The sequence below is a fragment of the Podarcis raffonei genome, chromosome 6 (genome assembly GCF_027172205.1).
Source record: "Podarcis raffonei isolate rPodRaf1 chromosome 6, rPodRaf1.pri, whole genome shotgun sequence".
In the NCBI taxonomy this organism is placed as follows: Eukaryota; Metazoa; Chordata; class Lepidosauria; order Squamata; family Lacertidae; genus Podarcis; species Podarcis raffonei.
Genome location: NC_070607.1, coordinates 78710062 through 78724203, shown reverse-complemented (window position 1 = coordinate 78724203; position 14142 = coordinate 78710062). Strand labels below are relative to the sequence as shown.

Genomic DNA, 14142 nt, shown 5'->3' with positions numbered 1-14142 from the left:
ACCCCCACTTCATCTTTTACCACTTGGGTTCTTCAGACTGCTACTGATTAACATCTCTGACTTTAGCCCTCTATTTCCGCCTTCCTGCCTGTCCTTCCCATTTCATTGTTGTTTTTCTACAGCCTACACTCTCAAATAGCCACACCCCAGGAAAAGCAATTGGCTAATCCTGCAGTAGGCCATGCATTTTAATGGCCTTTTATTACAGGATAAGACACTTCATTCACTGATTGCAGCAGGGGTTTTTTCAGTTGCCTTAGCTTGAAGCATGAAAAGCTCCCTTGCTTTCAACAACATATATTGTTCCAATAAAATGTACTTTTGCCTCTCATTCTTTTTGGGACTTAGCATGCAAGATCATTCCAAATGGGGGAAGATCAAGCTCCAATATTTCTTCCACTTTCCTAATTTAAAATACTTAAAGGATATGTTTACCATAGTGAGATAAATCTGCTGTTTGCCTTTGAGTTCAAAACAACATGAACTACCTGAGAGGGCTCCCCAATTAGTCTTTGTTTTTACTGGCACTTAAAAGCCCTTTGCTTTAGCTCAGCAAAGCATTTTGTTGTTTTAGAAGAGCAGAACTTGAGGCCTCATCTAGCTATTGCTGCTATTAAATTACTAGCTGATATGTGACCAAATCCTCCCTCCAGGGACTAAATGTGTCACTTTGGCTATGTGCCCAGCCACCATCAGCGCCATTGCACTCCCAGAGCCAGGATGTCTTTCCCACAGAGAATCAAACTGTATACCAGTTGTATTTGTTTGGGAATGTTGTTCTTGATATGAATAACACTGAAGCAGAGCTGCCAGTGAAATAAAGCCACATGGGCAGCCTTCATAGTGGACTCACTCTCTCTCTTTCTTGGCTTCTGAATCATTAAAACTTTAAAGCACCAAGAGTAAATAAGAGCTACATGTGCAGTTTGCAAAATGCTCCTCTGTATTAGACAGGGCAAGGCAAAAGAAGCTTTGTCTACAGCACTGACACTGCTGCTAGCAGCCATTTTGGTGTTAATATGGGTGTGCAGTCCGCTGGGGGCAATTGTGCTTGGAACGTGTGTCCAGTCCAGTACAAATTAAATATCTGTTTAAAGTTCATAAAATGAATTCATGGTGCAAAAAATAGCCACATTCCCATAATAATCTTTCCCCCTCAGGATGTAATAATTCAAGTAAATATTAGTTGCTCATTTCTCATTGTTAGAAAAGCACCATTGCAGTTTTACAAGTGGTGATTACATATAAATGCTAAGCCAAAGCTATGTTTTAGTAAGCCACACTGTGCATGTAGCTTGGGCACTTTCTGTTTCACCCCTTCCTTTGTGCAAGTGGGTAAACAAACCACCAAGGGCTTAGTGTGACGTCTGTTCGCCAGAACAAACCCTGATCTCCAGCTGTGTGTTTTTAGGGCAAAAGCTACCCTAGGTACAGGTTTATACATGATGCTAAACAAACCCCCGTCAAACCCCGTCATGGTTTGTTGACTTCCTAGTGGTGCATCAATAAAACTGCTAGCACATTTGCAAAACTAAACAGGGTCTGGTATGAATTTAAATTGGATGGGGGATAGTGTGTGGAGATTCCTGCAACCTTAAGTATTCTTTCCAACTCTACAATTATATGATTCATACAAAGGGGAGGAGCAAAGCACTCAGAACGCACAGCTCATGCACCAAGTGGCTTACAAAACTATTGTTTATGGCAGAGGTGGAAAACCTGTTGCCTTCAGGCATTGTTGGAATACACCTCACACAATCATCCCTGACCACTGGCTTTGCTGGCAGAAGCTGATGGGACTTGTAATCCAGTAGCAACTGGAAGGCCACAGGTTCCCCACATGCCTAGTATGTGGCTTAGCATTCCATGTTAGCATCAGACTTCAAAGACATTTGCCTATTGATTCTTGCCCCCCCCATTCTTGAAATGTCATATATTATTGAAACAACTGCACACTAAAGCTGTAGCTAAGTATTTACAAGAAATGTGTTATACTACATGAGCAGCATTGTCTTGTACTGCAGAACTAAAGGAATATTCTTTCCTTTCTCTACCTGCAATGATTTGATCCCTTTGGTTTGCATGTTTTACTGTTTGGATTCCTTCCCCCCCCCCCCGCCCCCCATCTACCACCAGGTAGCACACTTTATAATTGTCCATTACTGTACAGTGTTGGTTGTCTAACGTCTATGTTCAGGCTCTCCCATTACATGGATAGAACGTTACTGTGCTTTCAGTCTCTCCCTATCTAAGAGCTAGTGTATTTATTTGTTTATTATTTACATTTATATTCCTCCTTTCTTCTAACATGGAACACAAGGAAGCATACACATAGTTCCCTGGAGGCCTCCCAGGCAGGCATTGATCAGACCCAGTCCTGCTTAGCTTTAGCAAGGTGGTGCCCTCCTATTCCTTCAGACCATAACCATACCTTCAAACTTCAGTCCTGTACTCTCCAGTATAGCAGCCATTTGAAAACGTGACAGCTCTATGTGTTATATGTTGATTGTGGGAAGAGGCTGGTTGTGCTTTTTTGTCCTTTTTAGTGATCTTCACTGTCACAACACTCGTACCAGTTGACCATGTTGGGAAGAGGAGGTGAGGTAGAGCTAAAGCGGTTTTGGCAGGCTCTTCTTACGTTCTTGATTCTTATCTTAAAGTGTTTTTCTTAAGGTAGTGTTCTAAAACACGACCAGATTTCTAACTATCTGATATAAACTCCTATTGGATTATTGTTTGATCTATAAAACCACTGAATACAAAGAATTACCAGAATAATAATAAAGAATTCAGATTAAGTGTGTGGTCTTTTATTATTCAGTAGTTTCAAATACTGAATAATATCCCATAGATTAGCAGTACTATCTGGTGATTCCTTCTTTCTCCTGTAGGGAATGAATTTGATCCTGTGTAGGTTGTCACCGCCCATTCCTTTGCATTTAGATTAGAAACATAGGTTTCTGTACTTTTATCAGGAGTTGCCAACAAGGTGCCCTCCAGATGTTGCTAGACTAATCATGATTCCGACTAGCTTGGATTAATGAAAGTTGGGGTCCAGGAACCTCTGAAGGGCACCACATTTGGTATCCTAAAATTATAAAAACTGTCTCTGAGACTCCTGGATATAAACATGCACAGAATCATAAAATTGCAGTGTTGGAAGGGATCCAAGGGTCATCTAGTCCAACCCCATGCAATGTAGGGATATCAACCAAAGAATCCAAGACAGATGGCCATCCAATCTGCTTAAAAACATCCAAAGAGGGAGAGTCTACAGTCTTCCAAGGGAGTCCCTTCCATTGTCAAACAGATTTTACTGTCAGAAAGTTCTTCCTGATGTTTAGTTGAAATCTTCCTTGTAACTTGAAGCCATTGGTTCGAGTCCTAACCTCAAGAGCAGGAGAAAACAAGCTTGCTCCATCTTCCATGTGACAGCCCCTAAGCTACATGGCTTTCATATCTCCTGTCTCCTCTTTTCCAGGCTAAAAATACCCAGCTCTGTCAACTGTTCCTCATAAGACCTGGTTTCCAGACCCTTTATTGGATCGGTTGCCCTCCCGCCCACACGTTTCACCTTACCGACACCCTCCTTAAATTGTGGAGCCCAGAACAGGACACAGCATTCCAGGAGTATTCTGCTCTCAGATAGTAGAAAACCTAGTAGATTTGCTATTTCCAGCTCCCTCTTGCTGCAAAAATGAGGTTAAAAATTCCACCCCCACTGGTGTACAGCAAACCCACAATTTACGCACATTTAACTTGGCAAAAAAGGGGGTTAAAAAGGAGGTGGGGTTCCAGGAAAAATGACTTTAGCAATCCCACCCACCATTGAACCTAGTGTGTTTTAACTATATGGAATTTTGACTTTAGACACAATCCCTGGAACATAACCCCCACATAAGCTGTAGGCTTACTTTACTTCTCATTGTTGAATTTGCACATATGTAGACCTATTTCTAATATATTGTCACCTACAGAGTAGTAAACAATGTCCCCAAGTTTTAGCCACAATTTTTTTTAATGTTCACAAAAGATTTCACAAACAAAAAGATTCAATGAAATCTGTAGATTTTTGGCATTTGGGGGCCTTTTTGTTTCAGGCAATTGTGGTTTAAAAATGTCATATATGAATGACACAGGGAAGCAGATAATGTGCCCTTCTGACACAATACACATGGCTTCATTGGGGGACATTTTACTGCCCTTAAACACTTTAGGATTTTGCTTGGGTTAGCAAAATTGCTCAGAAATTGCCTATCTTAGTTTCCACTGAAGATGGTTAAGTGGCATATATATTTCCCCTTTATTATATTGTTCAGTTCCTGCTGCATTTTGAAAATGGACAAAAACTGTGAAGGTACAGTTTTGCTGCTCACCATCCTGAAAAACAGTGATTAGATTTTGAAAGGCAAAAAGCTTCTGCCTCGCAGAAACTAGAATTTTGTATATCAAATCAGTATTAAACATAATTTGCTGGTATAGCCTGAAAAACAGCCTTGGTGAAGGACATACATCTTCTTAGTGGCATAAGCACTGAGTTTTCCTGTGAAGTGTAAAGATGATGGTTATCTTAGAAAAGCATGGCCACAGCATGAGGCAAGAGAGCCTAGGATTATTTCTTTGCCTTGGATTATGCACATGTGATTTAGTGAAATCCACAATCAAAAGGGGTGTGTGTGTGTGTGTGTGTCCGTGTCCGTTCATCCCTCGGTCTTAACTTTGATTACATTACTGAGTGTTGAGATTGGGGCAGTTAAGAAATAGATTTAATTTGGTTGCTAGCCTTTCTATTTTGCAGCCACAGAATGCTGTTGCTTGCTTGTGTACCTACCCACCTTTGCTTATCGGTTCCCTGCTCCCATGGCTTTTCTATATATTATTTGAGGTTTATACTCAGAACTCTTTATTTTCTTTACTAATTGCTTTCAGCAAACTCACACTTCCTTATTTTGGTCTGTTCATATACAAGGTTGCTAATATGCCTTTCTCTTTTCGTATACACGTTTCTTTGCATGGTAATTTGTAGGTGCAGCTGGGGCTTTTTGTTTTCTTAACTGTTTTAGCTGTGAATACAAAAAAAGGTCAGCATAAACGTAAGCATTTACTGGAGAACCTGTGTGAAAACCTGTTCTTTGAAATGTTTCATCTAGAACTATTTCCTTTCCCTCAGCATAACAACATCTTTTAAGGCCTATCGTAGCAAAACTGAAATACTGGCTGTTTTGGAAAAGAATGAAGCCTAGGTGTGTGTCTTTTTCACACACATAGAAGTGCTTAAGAACTGGCCCCAAATCAGGCTATCCAGTTTTGGCTACAGTGTCCCACAACAGTGGTTACTTATTAGTAGTTACGTTCGGGATTGCACTGTAAATAAATTATCTTTTAAAACAACCTTTTAAAATTGCTTCCCATTTTTAGAGACCTAGTTTAAATGAGGGCTGTACATGAAATGTTTCTAAATTCAGACTGCACTCCCATTGTTCCTCCCTGCTCTGAAAGCAGCTCTGGTATTTTTCCACACACTGAAACTCAACTCTTCACAAGGCCTGCATCTTAAAAAGAGCCGAATGTGATAGGGTTAATGGACAGGAAGCTGCAGCTGCAGCAGACTAATAGGCAAGCGAGATTTTTGTTTAACTGACAACTTTAGAAGGCCTTAGGGATGAGGGAAGGGCAGTTTGTGAAAACAGCATGCAGCATACTACTGAAAAACGTAGCTATTTTCTGCATCCTTTATATTTAATTAGGAAAGGGACATTGTAAGTGATTAGGAAATCAGAATCCTGGTTAATAATCCAACTTTTGTTAGGCACTGCAACGTATGTTGGGTAAAAATCCAGAATGTGGGTTCTTACAGCTCACGGCAATCGTGTGTGTGTGTGTTCTGTGTGTGTGTAGGAGAGAGAATCATATTTGCTTTTTGAGCTGTGTAGATGTTATATAATAGATGAACTACAGCACTAACCTTGATCCTTTATTATATGTTTGTGTATCTGACTGTATCTGTGTCTGTGTGTTCTGCTTCAAAACATTTTCCTTCCTTATGTAGTGTGCTTTTCACAGTGTTATTCAGGATCGCTGTTTCTCTGTAGCAAAAACAGCTTTTGTGACCTGGGGAAACCTCCATGTTTAGAAAACCTCAAGCAGAAGCAACAGATGTGGTTTGAGAAATTCTTTATTTAGACTAGCACTTAGTGTTCACTTTATTCTTCTTGAAAATCTGCTTTCTGCAAGGAGTTTGTATGTGTGTGGCTCTTTTTTTAAGTTTCTTTTGCTGAAACAGGCCTAGTTTAGCCTGTCTTCTCTGTGCACAGGATGGCTCCTGCTTGCCAGAGCTGCACAAAGATAATAGCTCAGGAAGTGTTTCAGCCAATCCCCTGAAGCTTTACATTCAGATTTTCCAAAGTAGCCAATCCAGGATTAGCTTTTATTAGGAAGACAGATCATCAAGCTGAAGTGCCAAGCCCTTTCTGTCTGAGTACTGAGAGCCTGTCCTCCATGTTTTATAAGTATTGACATAACACTGTGTTAACAATGCATCCACAGAGGTAAGCTTTACTTTTTTACATTTTTTTCCTCTAAAACCTATGAGTTGTGGTTTAACAGTGTGATTCTCTGTGATTTGTCGCGCAAAACTCACCCCACAGCACTTTATTAAGTTGAAAATGTTTAAATTTGCTTTCTTGGGTCACATGGTTTAGTAGCCATTAGCCATAGCTTTATTTTACAGACTGGCAAAACGTTTGCATACATACCTCTTCACAAGGGGATGGTGGTTTTTAGAGTTTGTCAAGATACTGTTCTTCCAAAGCAGCTTTCTGTATCTGAGCAGTTTGCCTGCACTATTGTCTGTTGTGTCACATGCCTGCTGAAGAGAAAATGGAAGCTAGGGAGCAGATGCATTTAACTGCCCTACAGGGAGACAAGCAGGGATAATGGCAGACAGCAGAACAGGCAAGTTTACCTTTTCAAACAGTGAAAAGAAGAGCTATGCTAAGTTATCCCTGATAAAATATGGGATTTTTAGCAGCCTAGACTGCAGTAAATAGTGCTAATGGTAGATTGAAGATACTGGGCCTAACTGGTGGATTGCTATTGCATCATGTTTTTTGTGCAGTTTTGCCTTAACTTAAAATGGATATTTAACACTCTCTTTTTTAACAGGATCCTTAGAAGCAGTGTGTGCATTTTTCTGGATGAGAATATATAGCTTACAAGCTGTCTCTTTAAAAATGACTTTCTTATTGTAGGTTTTAGAAACAGTTAAGGTCTAGGTCTGAATCCACCAGGCATAGCTATGCATCTCTTCCAGTGTCTTACTTATTTAAAGACAATTCAATTTTTAACTATTATATACCTTTTATTTAGTACAGATAAAATGATTTGACTTTTTAACTGTGCTTTTCTCTTCTGTAAAAAATCAGGCACAGTTCTCAGAGGTGGAGTGATATAAAATCATGTGTGGTTCATGAGAGCATTACATGTTCATTTTTTTCCTCCTTTTCGGGCTTTTCTGGTTTTTGGCATGATGCTACGTAATTATTTCAAAAATTTCCTTTTGGTCAAATCCCAAATCTGCCAGCTTCTTGTATCCTATTTACTGGGAAAAATGAGATGGTTGCTTGAACACTTGGTAAGTAAACTTGTATACTATTCTTTGATAATTTTAAACAGTTCTCAATCTTTTGCTTTTAACAGGGCAAAATTAATCCAGCCAGTGAATTTTTGTGGATAGCTAGTTCAGTAAAAATAAATATTATTGTATTCTCAAAATTCTGTTCATTCAAACAGAGTGCTTTTCACAATGTTCTGCCACACATGAAATGTATACTTCCTGTTTTCCTCTGAAAACAAAATTCTGCTTACTCTTTGTTCCTAGACCCCCTTAATTAATGCATTTGCAGGTTAAAGCTCAATTCAGACTTTCCTCAGGCTTTTGAAGTGTGATGAATGTGCTAGTTCTCAGCAAAGTAATTTACTACATTGTTATAAGGCTATCCTTCAGTAACTCTATGCTTTTGTTATCCTATGATATATCATCCAGCATGAAATTTGGTTTTAGAACCACTTTTGAGTATCTTGTGCTTTTAAAATAATCTGGAACTGAGACATTTTGTATGCATGTCTCAACAAGCAGCTTTTCATTTAACATTTTCTCACAGCATTACACTCTGCTGTGTGTTCAGTTTGTGCATAGTTTTGTAACAGTGCAATTCACAATATTATACAAATGTATCTTCTGAAAGAATGCCTTGTCACCATTTGTGCAGGGGCCTCATGATGATTATAAACTGCTATCTAGTATCCCTTTTACTATGATTTTGTCCTTAAGCTCTATCGCTTGTTGAAAAGCTCCAAAGTATGTACCATTAAGAATACCTAATTCAGATTATTCTCTTCCCCTCCCCCCATTTCTAAAGAAGCTGACATTTATTATCGGGCTTTTATGCTATTTTAGAATTTATTACCAATATACCTTAAATGTTTAGTTCCAGTGGTTGTCAAAACTGTGCTCAGATGTATTTTTCTTGCAGCACTTTATTACACGTTAGCAGCTGGGTGTGGAATCTTAACATTACACAATATGATCTTATGAAGAAGCTGGAGAAAATGAGCTTGAATTAAAATGGCTCCCCTAGGTTTTGTTGAAGAAGGATGTGTCTCAAATCTGCACCTTCAGAGGTATTGTTGACAGGGGGAGGCATATTTGCATGGACTACCCTTGTGCACATAATGAAACACAGCATCACAAGTCCCCTGAAGTTCACCCTTTTAAATGTTCAAATGCTAATTCTTTCATAGTTCACAAAATATAAATGTCTGCATTGCAGCAAGATGTCTGAGGCAAGGAGAGACAGCAGTGTTGTTTCCAGATCAGACCAATCATGCTGCTCTTTCGAGAGCCTGAGCCAATAGAAACAGAGGATAGGTTAAAGATTGGCAAATACTGTAGCAAGGCTAAGAGAGGCCTTCTGGAAATTTCTCCCATCTTTGTTCCATCAAAGTAAAGCAAATTCAGCCAAACTGAGGAATTCCAATTAAAAAGAAATGTTTTTGCAAAGTATAACAGTCACTTTTATGGATGTCATATCCTTAGAAGCACGGTGTGCCAACGCATCTCACCCTTTTTGAGCCAGGTGATGTTTTTGTCTTTAAACAACAGAGGGTGGGTAGATGAATACTTAAATCTTTTTGCCCAGACTGTACTGAATCTTGAAAGTTTTGTTGTTGACTGTAGTTTGTATGAAGCAACATAGCTGTGATTTGGTCTTCTGATAGAAAACAATAGTTTTGGCAATAAGGAAGTATTATAATACCAATTTATTTTTAGCAGCTACATATTTTTTAGCTTGGCCAGTATGAATATAATTCACCACCATTATTTAGACATCATTCGGTTACTTTTGTAATTGACTCTGCAGAGAACAGAACCGAAAAACAAAGCATTCTGGTTTAGAAAATAAAATAAAAACATTAGCTTTAAAAAGACCACATGCCTTTCATTCTGAGTAGCAGTATTATTATAGTTTTGAGCTAAATGGAAGTGGGTAAGCTTATTGATAGCATTTGACATCGCAGGGAAAGGAAAGGGTTCCTTAGGTAAAGTGTCCAAAAAGGAATGCTGCTCCCCGCCCCCCCCTTCAGCAGCTGCTTTGCTGACATTGGAAGAACCATATGCAAAACAGTCCCTAGGATTTCCAACACATTTGTAAATTTAACATCCGTGTACATGAGCTTCTCTGTATAATGGCCACTCCCCCCCCTCGTTCAGAAAAGCAGCCATGTTTGTTTTATACCTGGCAAGAAATAAAAGAAATTCAATCCTCCGTAAGACAGGTGCTACTTTGTAGTCATCCGCTCTAGAGTGATAAGTCTCAGTGCCAGCTATGCCCTAGATTCTGTTCAGCCAAGAGTATCAACTTAAAGAGCCCCAGATGGCATCTTGGCATTCTGGGAGCTGTGCTTGTACCAAATTCTCTACATAGCACCACAAAATAGGTGCACTAGGCCTTAAGATTGGACTTTCAAAACCTGTTGTTAGAAACCAGGGCCCAATGTATTTTCCCCCACAGAATCTGTTACATATAAGCTGAGGTTAACATATTTTGCTACAATCAGACATGTTTTTTCCCTTCAGTGATAACAATTTATTGTCAGAGCCCATGACGTTGAGTGATTCAAAATATGATAAAAAGAAACCTTTATCCTGAGGTAATATTCACAGCACAAATCGAGTGTTGGTTGTGCACAAAGGAATATACTCAGTTACGTTTCCATATTTTGGAGGTGTTCAGCCAGAGTTGGCTTAGGCATGTCAGCTTCTCCATTGGATTGAGCTGTTAGTATTATAAGAAACCTATTATGCCATATAAGTCTTAATTAAACAGTTGCTTGCAAGATCCTGTAATATGTGAACATTATTACCACTTTCTCATGCTTTTAAGGGAAAAGCACATTTAAAATGTATGTATGCATCTGGATTTAAACTGCTTAATTTGTCTTGTACGTATTGTCAGTATTATTTAAATTTAATACACATTAGGCTTTTTGCAGGGTAGCTGGAGAAACATTTTCAGTGCTTGCACATGCAAACTGAAGCCAGCATCTAAAATGGAAGGATTTCCTTAGTAACCTGTGACTTCATAGAGCTCCCTGTCTTCTGAATTTTAGTTACACATTAGGTTGTCAGATATCACTGTGTCATCTTTTACCATTTTTTCTGCTACCGAGATGATTGCTTTGAATACAGTACTGCTGTTTAAACAAGGGACATAGTTATTGAATAAATTGCTACCATTTTAGCTTTCAGTATAGGAATGAGGCAATGCAGTGCTGCCAGACGCCATTTTAAGAATCCCTGCATAAATAGCATAGCTACCGATGAGTAAGAGACTGTTATAGGTGAGTGCTTATACACAGATGCTATTTATTCAGTAATGGCATGCAAAATACTTTGTCCAATTTCTTATTAAATGCAATTTCTGGACATTTTATTTTATGATTGCTGCTCACAATCTGAGAGCAGCAATAATTACTTTGAAGCTAAAAATGAATTTAAATGTTTATGATGTTAAAACATTGTTTTTCATTTAAATGAAATAGCTTCCAGAAATGTATAGTGCTTGAGATTAACTTAAATACAGTAATTTCCATAACTGATACTATTATATATGTGGGCAATATCTTGTAGGTAGATTTCCATATCAGATTTCCTGGTTTAAATGTCAAGGTGCAGCAGTTCATCTACAACTTTTGATTGCTGTCTATAGTTAACCTAGGATAAGGGAAAATGCAGATGTTTCTACATTCATATTTTTATTATTCAGGGTGTAATGAAATGATACTCTCTGAAGGATATATCTTATTTGTATAAATAAAAAAAACCTATAATACCTTATGGAGGCAAATTGGAAATATGATTCTTTTTTTAGTTGTGATAAAGATAGATATGCCTCAAACCCATAGGGTATGTTTGTGCTCATTTATAACCCTCCTTTTTACTTTCCATCTCCCAGCTTCCCTGTAAAAATAAAGGAGGGGGTGAGCTCCCATTTGCAAATCATCTCTGTCATGCAAGTTAAAAAGTGTATGAGGAACAACTTAGTTTTGTTTTAACATTTGAGACGTAATTGAGTGTGTGTTACTGAACCTGATAAATGCTGTAGTTAATATAAATTTTAGTCAGTTATGTTGTTGGCAAAGATTTCCTCACAGAAGTGCTCTCTTCAGTGTCTTTTTCTAAGAAAAGAATTCCCTCACAGAATATATATATTTGTGGTGGTAGAAACTTCAATACTATTTGTGGTACACAACTCTAGACTAGTATCTTCTTAAATGCACAGTAAAAGGCAAGAAATATCAGATTACTAAAATGAGCTGAATGAATTGTTGGTGAATGTGGTAGGAAAGATGTTGTATATTTACCCCTCAGTTTTTTACTGGTTTTCTTTAACATTATCTTTAATATTTTCTTTCTGGTTACATTTCATTTGATGTCAAAGTGCACCTCCATTTTTTAAAAAGCAAAAGAATAGAAAGGAATATTGGGGAAAGAAAAGGCATTGCAAAAGTACTGAATCACAGCTGTTTGGGAAATGTTTTCTTTTGAGATTGCCTCTTTAAATCTTTTATTTAAACTGCTGGTGAGATGAATGAGATATTGTATTTAAACAGCCTGCAAACAATTCTTCTGGAGAATTAAAGGCTAGAACCTTAATTTTTTTTAATAAAAACATAGGAAGCTGCAGTGTACAGAGACAGATCATTGGTCTGTCCAGTTCATTGGTCCATTTAGCTCAGTATTGTCTGCACTGACTGGCAGTGATTCTCCAGGGTGTCAAAGTCTTTGCCAGCTCTACCTGGAGAGGCAAGTGATTGAATTTGGGACCTTTTCCATGCACAGTATGTTCTCCTGTATGAAGTTTTGGCCCCTCCCCAGGTATTTAGGATTTGGAAAGCTGCTATAATTCAGAAGAGTATCACAAAAATCCTGACTTCAAGAAGCCAGCATAATTTACACTGTCTTAAGTTAAAACAGTGTAAATTACCCCATTCCTAACTGTGTTCAAGAGCAGGGCTACTGCCAGCTGAGCTGGCCTAAGACTGGCAGTGGGAAAACAGAAATAGAATTTGACTTACACCAGTATGCCACCCCTTTTGATGTTATAGGTTTGGCACGGTCACCAGCTCTTGTGACCAAGCGCAACGGTGTTAAGATTCTGCCCACCGCACCCCAAAACACCCATTTTAAAGGGCTTATGCTCGTGGAAGATATACCAGTCTCAGTTCAGCCAGCATAGTCAGTTTGAGGGAGTTATGCCAGTGTATCTCTGGCTAAACCAGAATGTGGGGCATATGCCGACATGGCCTGGTTGAGCTGGAGATCCTCTGGATCCTCACTTGGCCATCCCAGCGAACCTTGGGTTTGGAACGTTCCTTAAATTACATATAGTGTGATTAAAATTAAAATGGAAGGTTATTCTCTATGTACAAAATTTCACTGCTATAACCCCAGTTGATAAGTGGAACGAGTGTGTGTTTATAGCTGTCAGAAAATGCAGGGATATTCTAGCCCCATAATGCAAAACCATTGTGACAATTGGTAAACGTATATCTGTATAATGTTTTGCTGATCTTGGGATCCTGATAGAGTAGTGTATATAACAGAGATGTGAAGTCAAATCTATGGTCCTATCCTTAATCTATTTACAAAAAAGTATTCTGTTTTCGATGTAATTAATTACCACTAAAATGTGTTAACTGTTGTCTTGCACAATTTTAGAAAATTTAGAAATTTCAGAACTGTGGGGCATTTGGAAGAGCAGCAGAGAAGAGGCAGAAGTAATTTATTGTATCTATTTCTGTCATGCCTGCAAAGAGAATATTATCTTATCTGCAAATATGTAGATAGAAATTAGCTCAGAATATTCTAAACACCGTATTTTTCGCCCTATAGGACGCACTTTCCCCCCTCCAAAAATGAAGGGGAAATGTGTGTGCGTCCTATGGGGCAAATGCAGGCTTTCGATGAAGCCTGGAGAGTGAGAGGGGTCGGTGCGCACTGACCCCTCTCGCTCTCCAGGCTTCATGCAGCTATCCGCAAGCCATGGGAGCCCGGCGCGAAGTCGCGCAGCTCTCCCACGGCTTGCGGAGAGCTGCCTGCATCCTGAAGCCTGGGGCGCGCTGAGTTCAGCGCGCCCCAGGCTTCGAGCTTCACGCAGCTCTCGGCAAACCATGGGAGAGCTGCGCGACTTTGGGCAGATATCCACAAGCCTGGGGACACCGGCGCGACTTCCCGCCGGGCTCCCTAGGCTTGCGGATAGCAGCCTGTTCTGGGGGCTGGGGTTGGGGGAAGCTTGGGCTTCCCCCGCCCCAACCCTGCGCCTGGGGGGGGGGAATAAATTTTTTCCCCTTTATTTCCCCCCCAAAAAACTAGGTGCGCCCTATGGGCCAGTGCGCCCTATGGGGTGAAAAATACGGTACTTTGAAAAAGATTTTTGACAGTTGACTCCTAAAGAATTAATTAGGGCATTGTACGCGGGTGGCGCTGTGGGTTAAACCACAGAGCCTAGGACTTGCCGATCAGAAGGTTGGCGGTTCGAATTGCCGTGACGTGGTGAGCTCCCGTTGCTCGGATCCTGC

General features: G+C 39.5%; 1 protein-coding gene across 7 annotated transcripts in view; it reads left to right on the top strand.

Annotated features, from left to right (window-relative positions):
• ZMYND8 (zinc finger MYND-type containing 8) overlaps positions 1–14142 on the top strand; it is an 85563-nt gene that overhangs the window by 18839 nt on the left and 52582 nt on the right. For 2 of the 7 annotated variants that reach the window (XM_053394176.1, XM_053394177.1), the window contains exon 1: positions 8535–8682. The exons of 1 other annotated variant lie outside the window; for it this stretch is intronic. In XM_053394176.1, the coding sequence (XP_053250151.1) occupies positions 8627–8682 (56 nt within the window). In that variant the 5' untranslated portion in view covers positions 8535–8626. Of the gene's footprint in view, positions 1–5739; positions 6549–6575; positions 7634–8534; positions 8683–10803; positions 10903–14142 lie in introns of those variants that run through there. 4 more of the 7 variants (XM_053394167.1, XM_053394175.1, XM_053394172.1 and 1 more) reach the window with 4 other exon arrangements.